At 54.5% G+C, this 23,130-nt stretch overlaps 1 protein-coding gene across 2 annotated transcripts in view; it reads left to right on the top strand.

The window, feature by feature from the left end:
• Positions 1-978: 978 nt before the first annotated feature.
• Positions 979-23,130, top strand: part of MGAT5B (alpha-1,6-mannosylglycoprotein 6-beta-N-acetylglucosaminyltransferase B) — a 61,549-nt gene continuing 39,397 nt past the window's right edge. The window contains exons 1-3 of one of the 2 annotated variants that reach the window (XM_051635066.1): positions 979-1,137; positions 7,479-7,591; positions 22,461-22,605. In XM_051635066.1, coding sequence (XP_051491026.1) covers positions 1,070-1,137; positions 7,479-7,591; positions 22,461-22,605 — 326 coding nt within the window. In that variant the 5' untranslated portion in view covers positions 979-1,069. Of the gene's footprint in view, positions 1,138-7,225; positions 7,260-7,478; positions 7,592-22,460; positions 22,606-23,130 lie in introns of those variants that run through there. The other variant, XM_051635067.1, reaches the window with a different exon arrangement.

The raw sequence follows: 23,130 nt of genomic DNA, 5'->3' as shown, positions 1-23,130 counted from the left end.
TCACCTGCCCGGGGACGCGGCTGCCGGCCCCGAAACCCCCAGAATCCTTTCCCACCCCCCTCCCCCCCACCCCCCAAAGGCAGCATCCCTCTCCGCACCCCCAAACCCACCCCCCACCCCCCCCAAAGGCAGCATCCCTCTCCGCACCCCCAAACCCACCCCCCCACCCCCCAAAGGCAGCATCCCTCTCCGCACTCTCAAACCTACCCCCCCCCAAAGGCAGCATCCCTCTCCGCACCCCCAAACCCACCCCCCCCCCCCCAAAGGCAGCATCCCTCTCCGCACCCCCAAACTCACACCCCCCCCCAAAGGCAGCATCCCTCTCCGCACCCCCAAACCCACCCACCCCCAAAGGCAGCATCCCTCTCCGCACCCCCAAACCCACCGCCCCCCCCCCAACGGCAGCATCCCTCTCCGCACCCCCAAACCCACCGCCCCCCCCCCAAAGGCAGCATCCCTCTCCGCACCCCCAAACCCACCCCCCCCCCCAAAGGCAGCATCCCTCTCCGCACCCCCAAACTCACACCCCCCCCCCCCAAAGGCAGCATCCCTCTCCGCACCCCCAAACCCACCCCCCCCCCCAAAGGCAGCATCCCTCTCCGCACCCCCAAACTCACACCCCCCCCCCCAAAGGCAGCATCCCTCTCCGCACCCCCAAACCCACCGCCCCCCCCCCAAAGGCAGCATCCCTCTCCGCACCCCCAAACCCCCCCGCCCCGGGCTCCGCAGCCGCGTTACCACTAGATGGCAACGGCGCTGCCGGCGCATCCTGCGCGGGGCGGTGCGGGGCGGAGCTGCTTGCGCGGGGCTGCGCGGAGCGGAGCGGGGCAGGGCAGGGCAAGGCAGAGCAGAGCGCGGGGGGCTCCGCAGGGGCTGCGCGGAGCGGAGGGGCCGGGCGATGGGCTCGGCCGGCCGTGGGTAGGGGTAGGGCGGGCGGGGAGGTGCCCGCTCCGCGCCCCGCCATGCGCCCCCGCGGAGCCCCGCGCTCCGCCCGCTGAGCCCCGCTGGTCGCCTCGGGAAAAAGGGGGGAGGGGGTGCGGGGGCCGCCCCCTCCCCGCAACTTCGAACGATGATCACAGTCAACGCGGATGGGAAGATAATGGTCAGGAGATGCCTCGTCACCTTGAGACCCTTTAGGTAAAGTTGGCGTTGGTCTCTCTCGCTCCGCACGGGTCTGCTGCCCGCCTCGTTCGGTTCCCTGCGGGGTGGGAAGCGGGTGCGGGAGCACGTTTGGGGTTTTTTTTTTTGGGGGGGTTGAGCCCAGGTGAGGATGCCAGGAGTGCAGGGGAATTCGCCCCCGGGTCAGGCTGCTGGTCCTGCAGCGCTTCGCTGGTCGCGCCGGGTTCTTTTGGGGGGTTAATCGTAGGGGCTGTTTGCCAGTGTCTTTTAAAATACTTTTCTCAGAGGTGGCGGTAATCACGGGGGAATCGGTCCTTTGGTTTAAATCCACTCGTGCTGATCGTGATTTTGAAACCCCTGGCAGCAGGGCTGGGGTTGATGATACCCAAGCCTCAAACCCTCCAGCTCCAGCACCTCCGTGCCCACCTATTGCTTTCCACCCCCCCTGCTTGGTATAACTCTCCCCATTTTTGCCTCCACGCATTCACTTCCCCTCTCTGGTCCTTCCTCTCCAGCTTCCTTCTTTCACTGGAGATGTGCTTTGGTTGCTCCCAGGCTTGAGACACAGGAGAGATGCTGGGAATTGTTAGTTTTTCTATGGGGAGAAGGACCAACAACCCAGAAAAGGGGGAAGTGCCGGTGGAGCAAAGCACAGGGTGGGGTGAACAGCATTCCCTGCTGTTTTGGGGGGGCAGGGATCACCCGGGATCACCAGAGGGATCTGTTTGCTGCTTTTTTGCTTAGTCCAGGTCACTGCCTGGAGCTGGGAAGGAGAATGGGGCTGTGTTTGTGCCCCTTGTTTGTGCTCAGGTTTTGGGGGTGTTCTCTGCCTCTCCCTGGGAGCTGCCTGGCTCTGTGCTGCTTGCCAGGAGGGATTCCTGGATCCCACAGGAGTGCCCTGGTTCTGGGCGACTCAGCCGAGGAGATACTAGAAGGTGGGGGTGGTGGAGCTGGGGTGTGGAGGGTCCCCATGGCTTGGGCTTGCTCCGAGTGTGTGGTGGGGAATGGGTGTGAGAGGTGGGAGGAACACGGGGGCTCCTTGCTTGGCTGTTTGCTTTCTTCATGGGTTTGAAGTCTGTAGTGAGGAAGTGACTGGGCTGAGCATCCCCCTCCCCTGTGTCCTGGCCATCACCCCTGGGGCATGGGAAACCCATCTTCAGCTGTGACCTGAGATCAGGCTGGGGGAGCACAGGGAGTGAGTAGCAGGGGTGTCACCATGTCTCACAAATCCTCTGATTTGAGGATGAGGATGTGTGTGGGTGAGGGGTTTGAGGCAGGAGAGCACCAGGCTGGGGGGTCTCTGGTGTCCTGTAGCAGAGTGGAGCACCTGCATGGTCCTCTCTGTGTGCTCTTGGCTGGCTTCTGCTCTCAAACCAGGGCAGGCCAGTAAGGGTGCCACTGGAACCAGTGGGGTTATCCTGTTGTTAACCAGTCAGGCTTTCCCTGTGTAAGAGGAGAATCTGATTCCCAGCACCCTCTCTTTGCTGTACTGCAGCGTTCAGCTCTGCACCTCCTCCACGTTGCTGTCGTGCTGAGCCTGACCCCTCCACGTCACTGTCCTGTGTCCCCTTGTTCCCAGCCCAGCGTGGGCAACTGTTGGCCCTGCCCTGCTTCAGCCAGAACCGGGTGCAAATCACCACTGTCTCCCCGAAATCAGCACAGCTCCCCAAAAATCACCCCCTCACATTCTCAGCTGAATCAGGGATGACCTGCAGGGCTGGGAGAAGATACTGGCAATCAGGATGGGTCCTGTCCATCAGATGCTTGTTGGTGGCTGGGCAAAGCAGCTTCCTTGCTCTAGGGAAGCCCATGGTGTGATGTCCTGGCAGCAGTGCCATCAGCAAACAGCGGGCAGGAAACCTGACCCTTTGCACCAAAACATTTCATTCATCACACTCCAGACACTCTTAGCAAAGCAACGCAAAGCCCTGAGCTGTGAAAGCACCTGCAGCAAATGAGAAGGGGAAAGAGAGCAAATGAGTGTAAGAACAGTTTGTAGAAACGTCCGAGGATGGCTCTGATTTAATCTCAGCAGGAAAAAAAAATAGGTGTTTAATTTGTGCCAGTGCCAGGCAAGAATTCACTGTGAAGCCCTGGTCCGGCTCATCCAGCTCTTGGTTTGATGGAACACAGGATGTTCAGACAAGTTTGTCAGCTGGAAGTCAAAGCCAGGCTTTTCATGTGTTTATAACGTTGGCCAGCAAGAGAATTCACTGTGGTCCCCTTCCTTCAGGAAGATTCTGGTGCCTGAGCATCATTTCGACAGCGCCACGACAGTGTCGGGCTCTGGGCAAAACAAGGTTTGCAGGAGAGGGAACATATTTTATCAGCCTGGCTGCTGCTGTTGAAAATTGTGGCTCAGCCTTTGGGCTCAAGAGGCTCGGGTGTTGAAAACTTATCTAATAAAATGTATTGCCTGTCTCTGGAGCCCTTGGGTGGGTAATATTCTGCCTGAGGGTCCCAGCTGGATGAGGCAGCTGTCCTGAGGAGTCCCTGTGGACACACAGTCCCAGTGTCACAGCCCTGTCCCACTGGGTGCTGCTGGCCTTCCTTCCCCCCATCACCTCCCAGCTCATCACTCAGACCCTCCTGGCTGCATCCAGCCTTCAGTTCCATGGGCCAAAATCTGCAGTGATTGGGGCATCACTTCCAGTTTGCACTAAAGACTTGGAGAATTTGGCTTCCTCCTCCTTTGGGCACTCAGATAGAACCTAGAAACGTGGAGGTTTCATTTTGGGGAGGATGTGGAGAGGGACTTGGCACCAGAACCGTGCCTGGGTGATGAATGAAACGTGATGTGGGGTGACAGGCAAAGCCAGTGTGCAGTGTAGGTCTTATTTGGTCATTGGAGCTCGGTGGTCCTCAGAGAGTGAGGCTTGATTTTGGGAACAGTGCATTCGATGGGAAATTTGGAAGGTCTGGGCCCTGGTATGTTTTACCTGCTTCATGCTATTTGTTTTCTGCACAAAGAGTTTCCACTTAGTTGCAGGGCCAAGCATTTTTATTCACCTGGAGAAGATCAGCACAAAGAATGAGATGGGGTTGTCAGGCTGAGCTCCCTGCAGACTCCTTGGAGCTCTGCTGCTGGGCTGGATCCAGTTCTCTCCTAGGCACATTAATCCTGGTTAGGCTCCGATTTGAGGGGAAAAAAAGCTCTCTCTTAGGAAAAAAGCATCCTGCATCTCCCCAGCTCTCTGTAATCCAGTCAAATAAAAAAGCTTTTGTCTCCTAATGAGATGCTAGATCACCTTTGAATCTTTTTTCTTTCCTTCCTTTCCTTTTTTCTCAGTGCTTCACCATCACTCCTGCCAGAGTGTAATTATGAAGATTAAAATGCGTAAACAAGGTCTTGCATAATGATGAAGACATTGTCAATAGGAGGGGTGAGAATGAAGAGCAGGATCAGCTCTGAGTATTTCATCAAGTGATGCTTCTTTAGAAAACCCCTTGGGGGAGGAGGCAGCTGGCAGCAGGACGGAGCCTTTGGGTGGGTTTTGTACCCTGATGTGCTCCCAGGGAGGACCCTCGGTCGTGGGGCATGGCTGGGCTTTCATGTCCTTCTCCAGCTTCTACCTTCTTCTCTGTGCTGTTGTCCTCTCCTGTTGAGGAGGTGCTATGGCACCCAGCTTTCCTCCCCTCCTGCTCTAAGGAGAGATTCAGCCCTCAGAGGCTGAGGTGGGTGCTGCACTGCCCCCCCACGTTGTGTTCCCTCTTCCAGCCCCAGTGCTGCACCGCATGGTGGGCACAGGGTGTGCTGGTGGGAACAGGTTAATGTCCCCAAGCCACCCCTTTCCCAAGCAATATATGGAACACCACGTTGCTTCACAGCATCAGGGGTGCTCTGTCACCTCTGCAGTCATCTCCACTGCCAGGGCTTGGACCTGGCTTCCTGGAAGCCCTTCTCTGGGGTCAAGTTTGGGAGGTGTGTAGTCACCTCCACGTGCAAATGCTGCAGCTCGATGGTTCTTCAGCCTGTGCTGGGGGGTTGGCTGTGCTCTGTGAGCAGGGCACACCAGCCATGCCTGCAGGCAGGCAGGCCTTGAGGGTGGGCATCTGGATTGGCCCAGTGCACGATGTTTTTTATAGCTTGTTTAAACTGCTTTCCAAGCCCCAGAGCAGGCTTGCTCGGAAATAAAAGGGCCTTGAGCTGCTTCCCTCCTGGGATGCCTGCACAGGGATGTCGGGCAGTTTTACTCCTGCACTGGAGTGTCCCCTCTCCCAGGTGAGTCAGCTCTCCCCAGAGGGTTGGTGAGTGTTGCACTGGGTTGAATGTGCTGCTGACACAGAGCTCATTAATGCTAATGAGCCCAGGGTGTTGCTTTTTCTCTTGATTAGGCAGGGGGTTGGGAGCTGCAGGGTGCTGCTTGTCCACAGCCCGTGGCCAGGTGATCTTCATCTGCTGCAGGACCCGCTTGGGGATGGGCAGGGCTGGATGGGGTTAAATGCTGGTCTGTGGTGGGCAGGGCTGATCCTCCTTGGAGCAGGCAGGAGCTCAGATGTGTCTTGGTAGTGTGAGGGCATCGTTGGAGCTGATGGGATGGAGGTAGGGAGCTTGGGGGGGCCTGGGAAGGTGCTGTGTCTTGCCCAGGAGCCTCTCTGGGTAGGACAAGCCTGGCCATGCCACGCTGGGACAGTAGGGACCTGCCCTGGGAGCTTCTCTAGCAGGTCTCCCCAGGGAAGCCCAGTCCTGCTTGGGCTGCTTGTCACTGTACTTCAGCTCTCAACATCTCCTGTAGCTAACGAGTGCTTTGAAGCAAGTTACTTTATTTGCCAGTGCTTTCTAGCAACAGGTAATTGCAGGGCTGGTGTGCTGCAGCCCAGACTTAGTGGTTGGCTCCTAATCCTCTGACTTTGAACTACACAGTAATGATTAGATGGAGGGCTGTGGCATTCCCTTGCAAGCCTTTCTCTGGAGCTGCCTGTTTTTTTGGGGGGTGGCTGCACTGTGTTCCTGTGCGGGGCTCCTGAGCCTTGTGGATGAAGCTGTGAACTTGTAGAAGGGGGTTTCTGGTTCCTGCCCTCGGTGGTTAACTTCCCTTCAGCTCGGGGATGCTGAGAGGCAGAACTACCAGTGGGCACCCCAAAGGGGTTGTTCATCTCTCTCTGTCCTAAGTAGGATTTCTTTATTTGAAGACCATCCTGTTGTTTCACAAGCCAGTTGTCTTTTCTTCTTGCCCTCCTTGATTTTTTTTCCCTGGCTTTGTCCAGCTGAGACCCAGGATGCAGCCGTGGCTCGGGAGCTCTTGGCCTGGGCACCCAGCAGCAGCTCTGCTGGGGCTTTGCCTGTGTCTGTTGGAGGATGCTGAACTGTTGGAGCATCCTGAACCTCCATGGAGACTTGGAGGCAGCAGCAGCATCTCGGAGCCATGGACAGAGGCCAGGCATCCGTCCCCCAGCACAGCGTGCTCTGCCAGGGAGCCGGGAGCCTCGACCTTGTGCTCTGGGTGCACAATAACCCTCCTGCCTGCAGAGCTGCTGCCTCCTGCCTTTTCATCCCCAGAAATGGGACTGGCCTGGATTTGGCCGGAATAGGAGCAGAGCTGATTGCTCTCCCCTCTCTCACAGCCAGAGCTGACCACGAGCTTGGCTGGCAGTGACGTGCAGGTTGGCATCCTGCTCAGTGTGTCCCCGTGGGAGCTGCTTTCCTGCTGCCCATCCCGTGCTCTGGAGGATCAAAGCAGTGATGGGACAGTCCCAGCTCCCCAAGGGTCCCTCCTTGTCCTGCTGTGCACGGGGCTGCCCGTGCCTGCAGTGCTGGGCACAGTGGCAGAAACTGGTGGCCTAGTTACAGGGGAACAAAAGACCTTTTTTGTGGGGGGGAAAAATAAAGTAAAAGGCTTTTTTAGATCCTTTGGGAGGAAGGGAAGGTACAAGGTCTCTCTTTTCTCTGGAGGGTCATGGGAATTGTCTGTTGTAGTGGTTCATGGGGGCTGCTGGGTCTAGTGGAGGGTCACAGGGGCAGTTGTGGTCGGGCTCAGCTTTCCCAGCCCTTTGCTCTTTCTCAAGCTCTGCCCATCAGAGCAGGCTGGGGACAAGTCAGAGGGTGTTGTCAGGCACAACCCACCTGCTCGGGGCCAGGGTTTGGGCAGAAGCACCTCGGGGCTCTTTGGAAAGCCGGTGTGGGTCTGGCTGTGATTGGGGTAGAGTACTGGTGTGCTCTGGTAGGGCTGGGGCAGCAGGGCTGGAGAGGGTGAACTTGGGGATGGAGCTGCTGGGAAGGAGGCAGGGATGGTCTTGGCTTCCAAACGTCCCCCCAGAAAGCAGCTCGTGCTGCTGTGCAGAGGGGATACCCTGGGGGGTGAAGGGTGGTGGGGCTTTCCTCATCCCACATCACTACAGCTTTGCTTTCCCTCCTGCAGGATTTTCGTGCTGGGCATTGGATTTTTCACCCTGTGCTTCCTGATGACATCCCTGGGAGGGCAGTTCTCAGCCAAGCGCCCGGGGGACTCGCCCTTCACCATCCGCACCGAAGGTGAGCGTGGCTCCCTGCCCCTCCTGTCCTGTGGGATGCTGAGCTGGTGGGCACCAGGGATGCAGGGAAGATGGTGCTTGGGTGTCTCCATTCCCAAGGCTCCCTCCTGAGCTGTTTCAGGGGCGTCAGGATGGCTCTGGGTCCTGTTGGCCCTTCTTGCCGTGGCACGGGGCATCCATGTGCCTAAAGCCTGGCTGTGGTGACATCCCGAGGTGTCACAGTGTGTGTGTGGGGGTGGATGCTGAGCCTGCCTTGTGGCAGAGGGGTGGGAAAACGTTGGTGACTGGGGCTGAGGGGATCAGACCTTCAGTGCTGGGGGTTGGTGGGGTTGCCTGGGCTGCACCGGGTCTGACGTGCTGAGGATTTGGCTCTGTAGTTTGGGCAGGTTCTCTAATTTCTCAAGCTTTTGGCTTCTTTGAGCTGTAACTGGCAGAGGCAAGTCCTGCTTTGTTAGAGAGCTCATCAATTCAATGTAAACCTATTTATTTTTTCTTTATTGGATGGATTTGCCAAGCAAGGTATTGCTTCCAGATGAATTGCTGTGGATTTGGCTGCTGTCCTGTCTCTTGTTGGGGAAGATTTGGTTTGTTCACAGTTTCACACACCCTTTTGAAACACAAAAGCATCCTCTCTGCTGTTTCTGGAGGAAGGATGCTGTTTGGGAAGAGGCTTGTATTCTTTGTTAACTGGCTTGGCAGGCACCACCTCAGAGGCCTTTTTCTGGCTCTTTAACACCAGGGTCAAGCTGGTGGGATTCAGCCTTTCCCATGACACCTGTACGTGAGGACTGGCCATCCCACGTGGTGATACAGCTGCTTTCAGCAGGGCTCCTTGAACACTCCCTGCTCCGCAGAGGAGACTGATGGCTGGAAAAACCTCATCCAAAAAGGCAGGAGGGATGAAACACACTCAGCCTCACTGGTGCCACTGGGAAACAGGGAATCAAAGCCACCAGGAAGCTGGTGAGATGGGGTAACTCCATCCTTGCAGGCTTTCAAAACACGTCTAGTCCTCAGGTCTGCTCTGCTGGGAGCAGGAGGTGAGGGAAGGGACCCCAGAGGTCCCACCTGGCTGGGGTGATGCTGGGCTCATGGGGAGGAGCACCCAATGCCTGTTGGAGTCAGTGCAGGTTGATGGGACCAGAAATGGATGTGCTTCTTGTTACTGCAGAGCCTCAATAGGTCTGTTTGAATAACAAACTGGCATTTAATTAGCAGGCATTATGGATCCCAAGGAAACCCAGGAAGTACTGCTGGCTGTTATTGCTGCTGTTAAGTGCAAAATGCTGGTCTGAAGAGCAGGTTAATTTTGCTGGGCTTGATTAGCTCTTGATGTCAGTAACGGAGGGGATTGGGTCAGCATTGACACAAACCTTCCAGGCAGGTTTAGGAGATCTTGGAGGAGTCCTTGGATCTGCCACATGTTGAAGGCCAGGCTTGACTATTCCCTGGGACTGGGCTCCCAGTGGGAAACCCTCTGGGGGACACTGGTGGTCCCACTTGGGGAGGGAGCCTGCACCCTGCTGCTGTTCTTCTCTGCATGGAGCATTTGGTTTAGTGGGCCTGTTTCAGCATTATTCATTGATTAATTTGGTGCTGCCAGCTGGCAGCATCTCTTCCCCAAACCTCTGGCTTTGAGCTGCTTTACCAGCCTGTGTGTTTAGTCAGGTGTGTTTGTGGCTAATGAGTGTCTGCTCCTGCCACCCTTCCCAGGGGTGATGATCCTGCTTTTTGGGGCCATTTGCTCCAGTCCTTGTTTTCTGGTGTCCTCCCAGGCTCAGCAGTGATGCTCTACAAGGGAAGCTGCTCATGGCTTAAACACCTGCAGGGCTGAGTGGCTGCAAAGAGCCAGGGGGTTAGTCCATCACCTGAGCACTTAGAAGTCATTTGTATCAGAGAAATCCTGTTGGATTGTGGATAAGTGGTAAAAAACATGGTCCAGGCTGGGCTGGGGCTGCTCCCCTTTCTCCCTGAGTGTCCTGACCAGCCCATATTGAACCTCAGGTATTGCAATCCAAGGGGAAGCTTATGGAAATGTCCCAGGCTGTCCAAAGCTTTCTTAGCTTCTGAGCTGTGCAAGCAGCCAGTCAAAACCAAAAATGAAGATAGGTGTGAGACATGAAAAGGAGAAATGCATCATGTCACAGTCCAAAAGTTAATCCCATTTTTAATCTTATTTTTACATGTGAATCCCTTTCTTGAAGGCTCTCTCCAAAAGCTGAACTTCTTGGAGTGTGCCAGCAATCATTCCTCAGCTGGCTTGGTGATTAGATGCAGCAGGGGCTTTGTGTTTTCACAATAAATAAATCAAAAAAACCCTTCTGAATCACAAGTTATTTTATCCTAATCCGCTGCTGTCGAGTCAACACAGACAGAGGTGCCTTTGTTTTGAAATGGCCACCGAGAGAATTTGTTCTACAAACAAAGATCTAGATTAAAAAAACCCAAGAGAACAGACAAGTCTGGAAGTCCTGAATGTGGGAGATACTTTGGGAAGGGCTCTAGACTCCAGGGACTGAGTTTTCTGTGCCCTCTTTTGGCCTTCTCATTAGTAGTGAAAATGTTTGGTGGTTTTTGCTGAGGTTTTGGGTCTTTTTCCCAAGTGTCTCTCTCTTTGGGTTTAGTTTCCCTGCCTTGAGGCAGGAGGCTGATGATGAAGAAACACCAGGATCTTTAATTGTGGTCCTTGCAGTGAGGCTGGGGAGGGATTTGGCTGTTGTCCCTCTACCCCGGGCTGGTTGTGGTGGTGATGGACATCCCACTGGTGGAGCTTGCTGCTGGGGATTAGCAGAGGAAAATCTGTTATTAAGTGTTAAAAATACCATTGGAGGTGGCTGGAATATTGCCTGCAACTGCTGTAGCTAGTTTAAAAAACAAATAAATCACAAGGCTGCTGAATTCTCCTGCTGTTGATTCCTGTTTGTTAGGGTATGAGGTGCTGGAGGAGTTTGTTTCTGGCCCGCGGGATGTGTAGGACGGGTCCTGATGTCCTGAGATGGCTGGAGCTGAGCTCTGCCCTCACTGGAAGCTCCTGATTCTTGCCAGAGGGCTCTGGTTTAATTTCAGCTGACCTCAGTGGTACTTTGCTACAAGTGGCTCACGCAGCTGGAGGTGTCTCGGTGCTCGGGGTCTGAGCTGTGGAGCAGCTCGTGTGCAGGTCCTTGAGCCTCGATGCCTTTGGGAAGTGGTGGTTTGCTGAGCACTTGGGTGGTTCCTGTTCCTGTATCTGTCTCTTCAACCTGTTTTCAAGTGTTTCCTGCTCGGATTGGTGCTCAGCTTGAGAGCTCAACATCTGCCCTTTTTCCACCCCAAAATGAGCTCCCGGCAACATCTCCAGCTGGTTTCCTGTTGGTGACCAGAGTTGGGCTCCTGCCTTGTGTTTCCTCAACTGCTTTGGCAACAGGGTAAATGGGAGCAGGGGAGGAAGGACAAGGGAAGGGGAGAGCTGATTTTAGAGCACAAGCTGGAAAATGGAAGTGAGCAGGAGTGAAGCACATTCTCTGCAAGGCTGTTGCACCTTTTCCTGGGTTGCTCCATGTGTTTCAGGGTCTGATCTCCAGGCTGCAGGATATGGATCCCAAGGGGATATTAAGCAGGTTGTGGACTGGGCCAGAGGGTTTTCCAGTCCTGCACCACTGGGACTTTCTGCAGCTGGGATATGGTCTGGAGGTGGGCAGAGCACCAGAGCCTGTGGAGACTTCCCTTGGTCTGTGGCACAGCAGAAGTGCAGGTGGCCAGAAAACAGCTTCTGCTGCAGAAGCCTCTGAGGTTTGGTCATTCACTTCCATTTTGTAGGGAAAGAAAATGAAATGTGGGAAAGTTTTGAAGAAAGCTTGATGGAAAACCCCCCCTTGCTGGCTTGGGGCATCTTGCCCTGCACTCAGGGTGAAGTTGAGCACTGCTGCTCTCCTGGGTGGTCAGAGTGGCTCTGGTTTGCTGTGTTGGGGTACAGGAGAGGTCCAGCAGACAGCAGCCATGGTGTGTGTTGCGCTGGAAGTGGGTGTTCACCATCACCTGGCAGAAATCCTGCCCTGCTCTCCCCAAACCCAGGACCCCTCCTGCCTTCCAGCTTCTGGAGGGCTCTGCCTCTCCCGCTGCTGTCGTGGGCTCCAGTTCCTGGAGTCTCACCTGCTTAAAACAATTTGTTCCATCCATGAACACAGAAGAGGAGAGAGAGGGAGGTGGCTCAGGGCTGTGCAGCACAGCTGAATAGTTGGATGTTTGTGGCTTGTTCCTCTCTGGAGCAGGGATGTTAGTGGAGGAGGGGGGTGGGGGGGGGGGGGTGCAGAGGGGTGGGAATGATGCTGCAGAGGATAATGATGAAGGTTGCTCAGGGTTTTGTAGGGCATCTTCACCATTCCAGAGCCACGTACCGTGAAGTGATGGGATCTCGTGTTATTTCAATCCCTTGAATTGTTCCCTGAGGAGCAGAGCAAAGAGGCCAAATGGAAATGTGAGAGCCTACATGATCTCCTCAGAGGGGTCCTTTGCCCCTGCTCCAGTCTCTGCTGGTTTTCCTTCTGCTCCAGCCACATCCCAGCTGGCTTAGCACAGCCAAGTACCATCAGCATTTGTTCTCACAGAAGATGCAGAAGGTCAAGCTTGGATTTGCTAATGATCAGAGTAAGCTTGAAAAACTGTTGTCCTCCCTTGCAGTCAGCTTTGCTGGGAGGGGAGGAAGAGGAGGAGGAGAAGGCGTGTGTGCATGATCCTGACCTGCTGCATGCCCTCTGTGTGCTGCTCCTCAGGAGGGGATGCCTTGGCTCAGCCCTGCCCGTGAGGTCCTGGTTGCAGTGAGATGCTGCTGGGTCTGAAGGAGCTTTAAAGCACAACACAGAAGTGTTCATCCTCCCATCCCAGTTTCCTCGCTCTTGGGAAAGGTAACTTCTGGACCCATTTGTACCCCTGGGTCAGGGCCACTTGGATCCCAGTCTGCTCCTCAGTTCTCAGCAGAGCACATAGTTCTCCTGGCAGAAGCTTGAACTGGGCAAAATACCTGAAAGTTGCTTTTGGGCTTTGACAATCCCTTTGCTTACCTGACCTCGCCATAGAGAGCACCTGGGTGTGTGGGCTTGGGCTGCTGCCTCCTTGAGACATGATGCACAGACGTGAGGTTCCAGGGATGCTCGTGTTCCCTTTGCTTTCAAAAAGTCATGGGAATTACAGATTTATCCTGCTGCCTTTAGTGCAGGGTGAAGGCGACAAGAAAAGCAGTTGCAACAGCTCCTGTAACCAAGTGCTGGTGATTGGGTCGCAGGCAGGGAGGGAACTGGGCAGCCTCTGCTGGGCAAGCTCGGGGCTAATTATTCCCAGTTTCTTCCCAGATGAGTTATAACCCTCTCCCAGGCTGCTTGGGTGATGTTTTGATGTTGCCTGCTGGTTCAGTGGCTTGTAAGCAGCTTGTCAGGATCTGCTGCTCAGCGTGTCTCGCCCGCAGCTGCTGGGATGCTTTGCTCAGGCAGAGGGATGAGGCTGTTCCCATCATCTGCAGCTGGAATCTGCTTATGTGAAACCCTCTGGAAAAGCAGCAGGAGGTTCCCCTCTTCCTGCAGTGCCTGCGAGGCCAGGATCCAGAGTGTTTCCCTGGCTGTGGGTCACCTCCCTGACACAAGCTGGAACGCGCAGATCCTGTGTGTCCCCAGGGCTTAATTTTGCTGCTGCCACTTCCAGAGCTGGATTAGGGGCTCCTGGAGTTGCTGGAGGGGTGGCAGCCAGGGGACACCCATGGGCTGGAGTGTGCTGTGCAGCTCTGCACTGCCTGGGGCTCATTTCCAGCCTCGCTGTGTCCCTCCCATCCAAAGCTGCTCCAGGAGCAACCAGCTGGTGCTGTCAGAAGTTGTCTGGTCAGTGCCAAGCTGAGCTGGTCGGTACTGGGAGCACCTCCATGAGGTGCTGGAGAAGATGGGCTTTTGAGTTGTCTTCCCCTAGGGAAGTGGTGGGGCCACTCTCTAGCTGGCCTGGAGATGTGCTCTGGCAGCTCCTGCTGCTCTGGACCATCCTCTCACTTCCTCAGCTGAGCATCGGTGGGGAGAAGAGGATTTATGGAGAGCCCAGATGCAGGGTGAGGGCCTCAAGCACTGCCTCCACCCTGGCTCTGCTCCCTGCTGGCACCTGCCAGGTGCTGGGTTGTCCCAGGGGCTCTTTGAAGTGGGTAATGCTGTGTGTGGCAGCAGGAACAACTTATTCTGCTCTTCCTGCTGAGTGTGGGGAGGTTTCTTCAGTGATGGATCAAAGTGGTGCTCTGTGTTGAGGAATGGCTGTTGGTGATGGGTACTGCTGGGGGTGACTGGGGGGGTCACCTACCCCCCAGGTGCTGCTGGCTCTGCCATGGGTGACACAGGGGTCACCTTAGTCTGTGTTGTTGTTTTTTAACAGACCACTGCTTTGCCCATGTGAAGAAAGAGGGTGTTTGATCAACAGCATGTGTCCTCTCCTGCACCTGCTTCTTCTGGTGTCCCCATGGGCCACCTCAATTTGGTCCCAGGGTGCTGCATCTCCCACTGGGTTGGTGAACGTGCTCTGTGCTCCCATCTCCAGCCCCTCCTTTGAAAGGGAGTTTGAAGTGGAAGTGTAAAACTTTACTGCTCCCCTTAAACTGCTATTTCAGGCAGAGGAAGCAGTGCTGTTAAAGTAAGGAAAATAGAGACATCCATGGGGGCTCCACGTGACTCCAGGAGTTACTGCCCGGGATGTGCTGGGGGAATGAAATGCAGGGCACAGAGGGGTGAGAAGGCATGGAAAAACTGCTCTAGGAGGGGTTCAGGCTTAATCCACCCTGGGAGCACGTCTCTTCCTGAAGAAGTGCCCACCTGGTCCAATTCTTGTTCAGAGCCGGATGCCCGCGGGAGGGAGGGAGGAAGGAAGGAGGGTAGGAGCATGCCACCAGACTTATTGGAAGATGGAAGAGTGGATTCACGAGTCTCAAGCTGGTGGAGCTGAGGATCTGTGGGCAGTGATGTGCTCTGCCCTGCTGCCGCCGGGCCAGAGGAGGGAGCAGCAGCATCCCACTGATCCTGGCATCTCCCTGAGCAGCGGCTCGCAGGGAACGAACACATCAATTAATCGATTTTCTGTAGCTCAGAAGGAAGTCAAATGGCGTTTCCATCAAGGTGTGCTGAGCTAACACACCCCTCCGTGGCCAGAACTAATCTTAATGTCTATATTTTTTTTTTTTATTACACCTTTTCACTTCTAAATCAAAATTCACCCTGAGCCCAGGAGGCAGCAGGGACGTCAGGAAACAACCCCAGCCCGGTGGGAACTGCAGCAGCATCTGTAAAAGCTGGCTTTTCCCCACCGGTTTCTTTGTTTCTCTGGCCTAAATGAGAGAGCAGGGCTGGGCAGAGATGAGCTGAGGCTGGTCCCACAGCTCTGCCAGTGCCCCAACTGGTTCTGCTGGGGCTGCCCCAACTCGGCTGCTGCTGCCGGGAGGATCTGGCTGCTCAGCTCAGCAGAGGCTGGTGGGTCTGAAGGAAAGGGATGATTTATTCATCCCTGAAAAAAGAGTGGCAGGATGCCCAGCACTGTTTGGCCAATATTTTTGGCTGAAGGAGAAATGGTAATAATTTTGGAAATGTTAAATTAGTGAGTTCTGCTGTTTCAGAAACATAAGGGTTTGGGACAGCTGTAAATAAGGCAGGAGCACTGGGCATCCTTCCTGCAGCTGGGCCTGGGGTGTGCAAAAATGCCTGGTGGAATCATTCCTCTGCCCAAGGGGTTGGGGTTGATTTCCTGCAGTCCTTGGGGCAGGGTTTTTCCATACAGTTTTTCCTGGGTCAGCCAGAGGGGCTGTTAGAAGAAGAACTAGTTGAGTTTAGCACTGATGCTCTTGGAACGATGCAGAGACCAAGAGCAGAAGCAAAGGTTGGTGATGGATGGAAGGGGACTTGGGTCTGTGGAGCTGCTCTGGGGCTGGAACTCTTGTCTTGGACTCTCCCTGTGCCCTGGGACTGCTCGTTGCCTGGAACTGGAGGTCCCAGCTGCAAAACCAGGATCCAGCTTTGCTTCCAGTGCTGACAGCATCCAGCCTGGCACAGGATCCAGCTGGATCCTGGGAGCTCTGGTGTCTTCTGGGCTTTGCTACTGGTAACTGCCCTTGAGCCAGCCCTGCCCTGAAGCCCTTGTGTTTTAGGAAGCAATTTAAAATCGATGTAAATCTGGTAATTTGAAAGCTTTGCCTGCAGTGTGAGGTGTTTTGGAGCACTGCAGAATAGCTTAAAATGCAATTTAAAATAGCTCTGGTGGCAATAGAGGAGCAACTAAAAATACCCTGCTGGTACTTTAAAAAAGAATTAAAAAAAATGAAAGGGAGGTGAGAAAGGAGAAAAAATGGGTTAAAAGGGTATGATTGAAAAAACCCCAAACCTGCAGGGCAGCTTGTGCTGGGATTGTACATGTTAGTTTCCTCTTCCCCAGCAAATCTCCTGGGCTGCTGGGGAGAGGAGGAGACTGCCTGGGGGGTGGTGGCTTGTGGCAGGACTTGGGGACCGTCCCCCTGTCCCACAGGGAGCACCGTGTCTCTGCTTTGAGTTTGAGGGGGTAAGGAGAAAGAGAAGCTGGGAGGGAACAGCCCTGCGCTCTCCTTTGCGGTGAGGAAAGGGTTCCTGCCTGCGGCTGGAGGTGTCTGTGCTGCTCAGCATCCTGCCTTGCTTATTGATAGGGAAAGAGGGAGCGGACGTGCCTTGGGGTGGAGGCAGAGCTGCAGGCTGCTCGGGGTGGGGAAGCTGCTGGAGACCCTTGTGCGGGCTCAGCTCGGGGTCCCGCAGCCCAAGGGTTGTCCCGAAGTGGGGAGAGAGACCCCAGCCCCCGGGGGGCTGTGTCAGCAGAGCCCTGAGGGGGCTCCTGCCTGGCTTGGGGGTGGCACGAAGCTGCCAGCCCCCCCGTGCCAGGACCTGGTGGGCTCTGCCCGCTCCGGGATGCAGCGAGAGGGAGTGAAAACACCCCCCAGGCTGCACCTTTGCTGCCGGTGGCACAGCAGTGGATGAGGGGATGGGTAAACCCAGGGGTAGGTGATAGCAGGCAGGACAAAAACTGCTTGCCCAGGTGATGACTTGAGGTTGATGACCAGGGAACAGCTTCCTTAACTGGCCCTTTCCAGCAGCTCAGCAGCAGGTCCATGGTGCAGCGTCTGCTTCCCTGGCAGCCCCAGGCTGCTTCTTTGGGCACCTCCACGTCCAAAATCACCACTGCTGGCCTGATTGCTCCTCCCTGTGTGGCTCCTGGTGCTCTCTGCCTGGGGGCACTGGCTGAGCAGATCCATATTTTCTGGGTATGGCTTAAAATAACAACCCCCTAACGGTCTGATGGCAAGTGTGGGTGGTTTGCAGGAGGCAGCAACTGGCTGGGTGCCCAGGCTGGTGAGTGGGTGCCCTGGAGGATTGTAGCCATGTGCTTCATCCATCCCTGGAGCAGCTCCCTGGACACGAGGTGGTCGTTGCCACCCAGAGCTTTGGCCTGTCTTGTTGCCAGTTGGTGCTGGGTCTCTGGGCTGCGATTGTAATGGATTATGTGTCAGGGTGAGCTGGAGACCTGGGCTAGTTGGCTCTTTGGTGTTTTAATCTGCTTGAATCAAAATCAATAGTGAAGGTAAACAGAGAATGGTGGGGGAGGAGAGAAGGCCTGGGGCTTTGCTCCCCAGGAATGGGGAAGGTGCTGGGGTGGGTGCCCCCCTGGGAAGATGGGTCCACCTGAGGAGCCAGCTGGTGAGGTCTGGGTCTGGCTGTGCTGTGTGGGACATCCTCCAGTTTCTTCTTTGAGAGTACATTGTCCTTTTTGAAGGGTTTAAGTAGGCTGGAGCTGCCCTTTAAAAGAGAAAAACAAAGCAAAGCAAATGATGCTTTAGGTTGAAATAAATTCAGCTTGTATTTTCAGTGGACATAAGTAATATCTTACCATCTCTGAGCAAATTCCCTGCTTGTACTGGAGCATAAAGCTGTCGTGAGGCAGCCAGGCAGGGATGTGACATGTCTGAGAAGGGGGTGTGTGGGGGAAATCAACAACAAATCAGCCATGTTAAGAACAGTGGAGATTTATCGTGGAATTGCATTTTAAACGTCAGGGGGTTGTTTTGGTGTCATTCACGTGGGTCTGTGGAGGTGTGGGTCGAGGCTGTGCCTTGGTCTCCCCCCAGTACAGTCAGTGATGGGATTGTGTGGCTACCAGGGGAGGGAAGGTTTTGCTGCCTTGAAACTGGACTGGTTTTTGGGTGGAAAAGCTCCCTGAAAGTGACAGAGGTGAGGTGCCACCTCTGTACCCGTGGGGTGGCACAGGGGTCCTGCACCCACTTGGAGGAAAACACAAGGGATGCACTGGACTGGGCACCAGGGTGCAGCTCAAACACCGTTTCTCCTTCATCTTTCTCTTTCCCCCTCTTCTTGACATGAAGCTGACTCCGAGCAGCCTGAGACCTTCCGAGTGGGATGGGGCTGAGTGACCCAGGGACAGGGAGCTGTCATCTGGGTCCAGCAGCTACACAGGGCAAGGTTTGAATCAGTTCAAGTAACTAAAGACAACGTGGCCCCAAAACGCTTATTTGTTTCTCCCAAAGGGCTTCAGCTCCTTTTGAAAACCTCAGCCCAGGCGTCCCAGAGCCACGTGCAAACTGGTGTGATGGGGTGACACCCTGCATGCTGCCCCCCTGCTTCTGAAGTGCTGGGTGGAGCTGGCTCCCAGCATGAGCTTGGGGAGGCTGTTCAGGATTCCCAGGACACGATGCCTGAGCAAGGAAATCCACTCCTTCCCCCTTGGCACACCCTGGGCTTTGCCAGTGCCACCCCACAGCATCTCCACCAGTCCTAGTTCACCCTGAGCTGCCCAGCAGGGAGGCCCTGCTGAAGATGCTCCTTGAAATGCTGCTTCCTCCTGCGTGGTGGCCCTGAGACATCTGGCCCTGAACATCTCCCTGGTGTCCAGGGCAGCCTGCACAGGCAGAAGAACTCACCCTTGTGTCCTCCTGGCTCCTGTGCCAGGTAATGGCACAGGGTGGGACACCTGCCCAGGGACACAGACACTCCAAAGAAGTATTTGAAAGCCAAGTGCATCGTTAGTCAATTCCTCAGGGTTTCGACCCATCCAAATTTGAGCATGTTGGCTATTTCACTGGTTTCCCAGGGAAACTATTTCTTTTTATTTTCACTAGACATCACCCTTGGGGATGCTTCCTGGTTTTTTTTTTTTTCCCCATGATTTCATCCAATTACTTACTCTGTGCTCTTCTGAAGCACCATAAATAATTCTCCTCCCTCCGCTGTGTTTACCAGCGTCTCTCGTGAAATCCAGGAAGATATGATTGATTGCAATCATTATTTCCTACTGCTGCTCTGAAACCCACTGTCAGGCTCAGTGATTGCCTTTAAAGAGTGGCTGCCACTCAGGAGAACTGTCAAACCCTTGTCATCCTTTAGCAAACCCCAATTAATCCGTTGAGCAGTTTGACTTGTGTTTGTTTTCTCATCGTCGCTGATTATCAGGAGGGATTAGAATATTTCTCCTTTGTTATTAGCATCTTCTCTGTTTCGTTGTGGTTTATTTAAAATAAATAAGTGCCTTGCAGGACCGTTTTATTGGGGTTTCATGCCATTGAGTTGGGGTTTAGCTTGTTTGGTTTGCCTGTGGTGGTGTTTGGAGTCTTGTGAGGATCTTTATTGCTGGTTCAAGAGGAGAAGTTGGACTCACCTCCATCCTCCATCTCCCCATCTCTGGCACAGGTTGTTGGGCAGCCCAGCAGCTGTTGGGGGGAGGGGGATGTTTGGGTCCTTGTTTAATATTAACAAATTAATCCTGGCTCTTGCATTTTGGAAAGAGTGGCTTCAGCACTTTTCTTCCTTTCCTTTGGTTTTAATGAGACACACTTTCCAAGAGATGTCATAATCGTTGCCAAAAATGTCAAATTGTTCTTGTTATCCTCCTTAAGCTTCTGGAACAACAACAACAAAAAAAAAACAAACAACAAACCAGGAACAGAAAAAGAGAGGTGTTGATGAGGAAGGGCTTTAACTTCATCTCCCAGAGCTGGGGGAGATGTGCCCTGTGACAGCTCAGTTTTCTGGCAGGGTGCCTGAAAAGATAACCCAGTGAAGGCTGAGATATTTATTTTTTTAATTACTATTTTTACTTAGGATTTGGGATGGGGTTTGTTTTTTTTTTAATTTCTTGATGGGAGAAGGAATATGTCCGCTCACTGTTGACAGCCAATCTCAGAGGTTTGCTGTTGAAAAGCAGCCTGGAGTTGCTTGAAACCAGCTGGGAAATTGGATGATGGAGGGGAACCTCCATCCACCTCACTCCAAAGCTGAGCTCAAGATCTAAGTTCTGCCCCTCTGACAGTTCTGGGGTGTCTTTGCAGGAGCAAATCTGGAGCAAAAATCCCTGCTTGGGAAGCAGTTGGTCTGGGAAGGCAGTGGGAGAGCTGGGCTGGTGCTGGGGGCTCATGTGTGGGGACAGGGCTCATGGTGCTGCTTGCTCCTGGCTTCTCTAGGATCCAGGGGGAAAGGGTTTCATTCCCCAGTGGGAATACCCCAGTCCCTCCATAGTGATTTAGGAGCAGAGCTGTCTTGTTGGGGTGTACTTCTGTGGCAGGGACTCAGAGATGTCCTCACCTGGGGTGTGGGTATAGCTTGAGCAGGAGGAAATCTCCATCCTTTGCTCCTGATTGAGGTTGGGGGGGGATCCCTGGGGAGCTTTGCCCGTGTGATGGGGACAAGGACCTGGACAGCCCTGGGTGCCCTGCATGGACATCAACTCACTGCTGCCTATGGAAATCTGAGCCCTGGGTGGTTCTGTGCCTCAGTTTCCCTTATCTCTCTGCCCACCATTAGGGTCCTGTAGTGGGGCTGGAGAAGGAGCTTTTCCCGGGTCTCTGCAGGACAAGCTGTGTGTGTGTGTGTGTGTGTGTAGGTTTTATTCAAGGGCAAGAGCTGTTTCTCTGCCTGGGCTTTGTGAGCAGCCATTTAAATTTCAAATGAGCTTCACCACTCAACAGGCCTTCATAAAGAAATGTGGTGATTATGGTTTAATTCCTTCTGGCCAGCTGCAGTGACTGTATCAGGTTCTTTTCCTGTCCTCCAGACTCACCAGCCAGCACAGGAGCGTGTGAGAAGGATGCACGGTCCACACCTCACTCCAAAGCTGAGCTCAAGATCTAAGTTCTGCCCCTCTGACAGTTCTGGGGTCTCTTTGCAGGAGCAAATCTGGAGCAAAAATCCCTGCTTGGGAAGCAGTTGGTCCTGGAAGGCACCCAGGGCAAGGGTTTGGAGGGTGTGGGGTCTGTGAGCCATGAGCATAGCCCAGCTGTGGTGGAGATGTGACTGGAATGGGCTGAGTCCCAGCAGTGAAAGCCTGTGGGGAAATAACTAATGTGGATTTTCTGACTTGAGCACATTTCAGAGCTTTTCTGGTTTCCTCAGCTGTGTCTTTGCCCAGTTTGCTCAGCTGTGTTTGGGGAGGCCCCTCTACAAACTGAGCTCCAAGGTCCAAGTTTTCACTTCCCAGCATCTTGTAACTCTGAGTTCATTAGCACTTCTGCCCTTTCATGGGACCAGCTGTGCCTTGTGTTCCACCCAGGAGATTGGGAGATCTTCCTGCTGGGAAAGGCAAAGGTGGCTCCTGCAATTCCAGACCCCTCCAGGGATGGCTGGGGCTGCACAAGACCTCAGGCACCCACAGATTCAAGAAGAAGTCGCTGACTTCTTACCATGGGAGTGCCAGGAACATTTGGGAAGAGCCTGCTTTCAATCCCCATGAGTGGCTGGCTTTTCATCCATAAATGCAGGGACCCCAGGGGATGCACCAGCACAGCCACCCCCTGGCTCTGCAAGGCCCAGTTTTGCATCTGTTCAGAGATGCACAAGATGTCCATGATTCCCAGGAGCCACCTGAGGTGTCTGGCAGCCACTTGCCTTCCCGGGACCTCCCACCCAGCTCCTGCTGCTCCTGAAATTAAATCTGTTCTGCCCCTTGAAAAGCACATGTGAGTGGAACAGCAGAGATAAGCCAAACGGGAGAAGTTGAGGGGATTATGCACTGATTAAGTTATTAGTAACGTGAAATGAGCCAGGCAGAGATGAAACAGGAGCTTTATTTTCTGTTCCTTGGCTTCGGGCTCAGGGCTGCCTGTCACTAGACAGCAAATCAGCCCGAGAGCTCCTGGATCCCCCCCCCCCAGTGCCTTTGGCACAGCAGTGGGTCCCTGCAAAGCCCTGGGGAGCAGAGTGTTCAGTGGGGCTGGGAACCAGGGGGCTTCCACGCTGGGGGGGGTTTGCTGAGGTGCAGCACTTGGAGGCAGAGTTATTATTCCTAGTGCTGGGGCAACCACCCCCTGGCAGATTTAGGTAGAAAAGAAATTCTTCTCTGCAACAGGAAAATCCAGTGCTGCTGAGAGGGGATGTGAGGGCAAAGCCACCTGTTTGCTCTGTTTCCCATGGTCTTCCTTAAGTATCCTCTGCAGGATGTTTCTGGGCCAGGTGGGCCTTGGGGAGTGATAAAGAGAAGAGCAAATGAAAAGCTGTTTGGTTCTTGGTTGTGAATGAAGTTGGTTTCCCTTAAACAGGATAGGGTGGACAAGTCAGGAGTTGATGCCTGGGGATGGGTGGGCCAGGTGAGGAGGCTGGATCCAGAGCTGGGATTTGGGCACAAGTGGGGATTAACTCTTGTTTGGGCAGGACCATGGGGCTGTGGGGCTGTTGGTGGAGCCAGGGAGGGGGCAGCAGGGACAGGAGGACACCGAGATGGTCCATAAACCACCCAGCCCATCAGTGGGGCAGGGGAGCTCAGGATCACGGGCAGCTTTGGGGCTGAGAGAGTGGGGAGGGGGGATTTTGTGGGTCCAACACGGCAGCACCCAGCCCCTGACCTTGCTCTCTGTGTGCCTGCAGTGATGGGTGCCCTGGAGTCCCGAGGGGTCCTGCGGCGAATGAGCGACATGCTGGAGATGCTGATGAAGAGGATGGACATCCTGGCCAGGCTGGAGAACAGCACTGACTTCCACAAAGGGGATGAAGCTCGATTCCCTCTGGACAGGTCAGTCAGCCACACCGATGCCCCCGCGAGACCCTTGGTTAGGGGGTTTGCAGGAGGAGGAAGCCCTTGGTGTGCTCTGTGGTGTGGGGATGGGGGAGCCCAGCAGCAGGTGGGGCTGGGGCTGATCTTCTGCAGTCTCATAGTTTTTTTCTGTTTCTGGAACCCTTTGAGGGATTTCTGATTCCTGTGATCTTGAGGGTTTGCTGTAGCACCTGTCCCAGCTACTCGTGTTCAGTGTGGGAGGGTGTTTCTGCACCACCCTGTCATGGTGGAGCCGGAGGTGGGACTTGCTGGTGGTTGGAGCAGTAGTTGGTGTGTGGAGTGTTCTCCCTCTGCCATTCAATCCCAGAGTGAGCTTCAGGCCACTTTCTTTGGGTTCAAATCCCTCGGGTAGCTGTGGATTATTGTGTGAGATCCGTGGCTGATGGGCTCAACCTTAGAGGTGAACAAGGCTCACAATGCAAAGAAGGAAACTGTTGGGTCTTGAAGGACTTGCTGGGCAGAGCTGCCATCCTGGCTCCCTGC

This window comes from Apus apus, chromosome 17 (assembly GCF_020740795.1).
Source record: "Apus apus isolate bApuApu2 chromosome 17, bApuApu2.pri.cur, whole genome shotgun sequence".
Classification (NCBI taxonomy): domain Eukaryota; kingdom Metazoa; phylum Chordata; class Aves; order Apodiformes; family Apodidae; genus Apus; species Apus apus.
The sequence above is the reverse complement of the archived record's forward strand: the minus strand, read 5'-3'. Positions and strand labels throughout refer to the sequence as shown.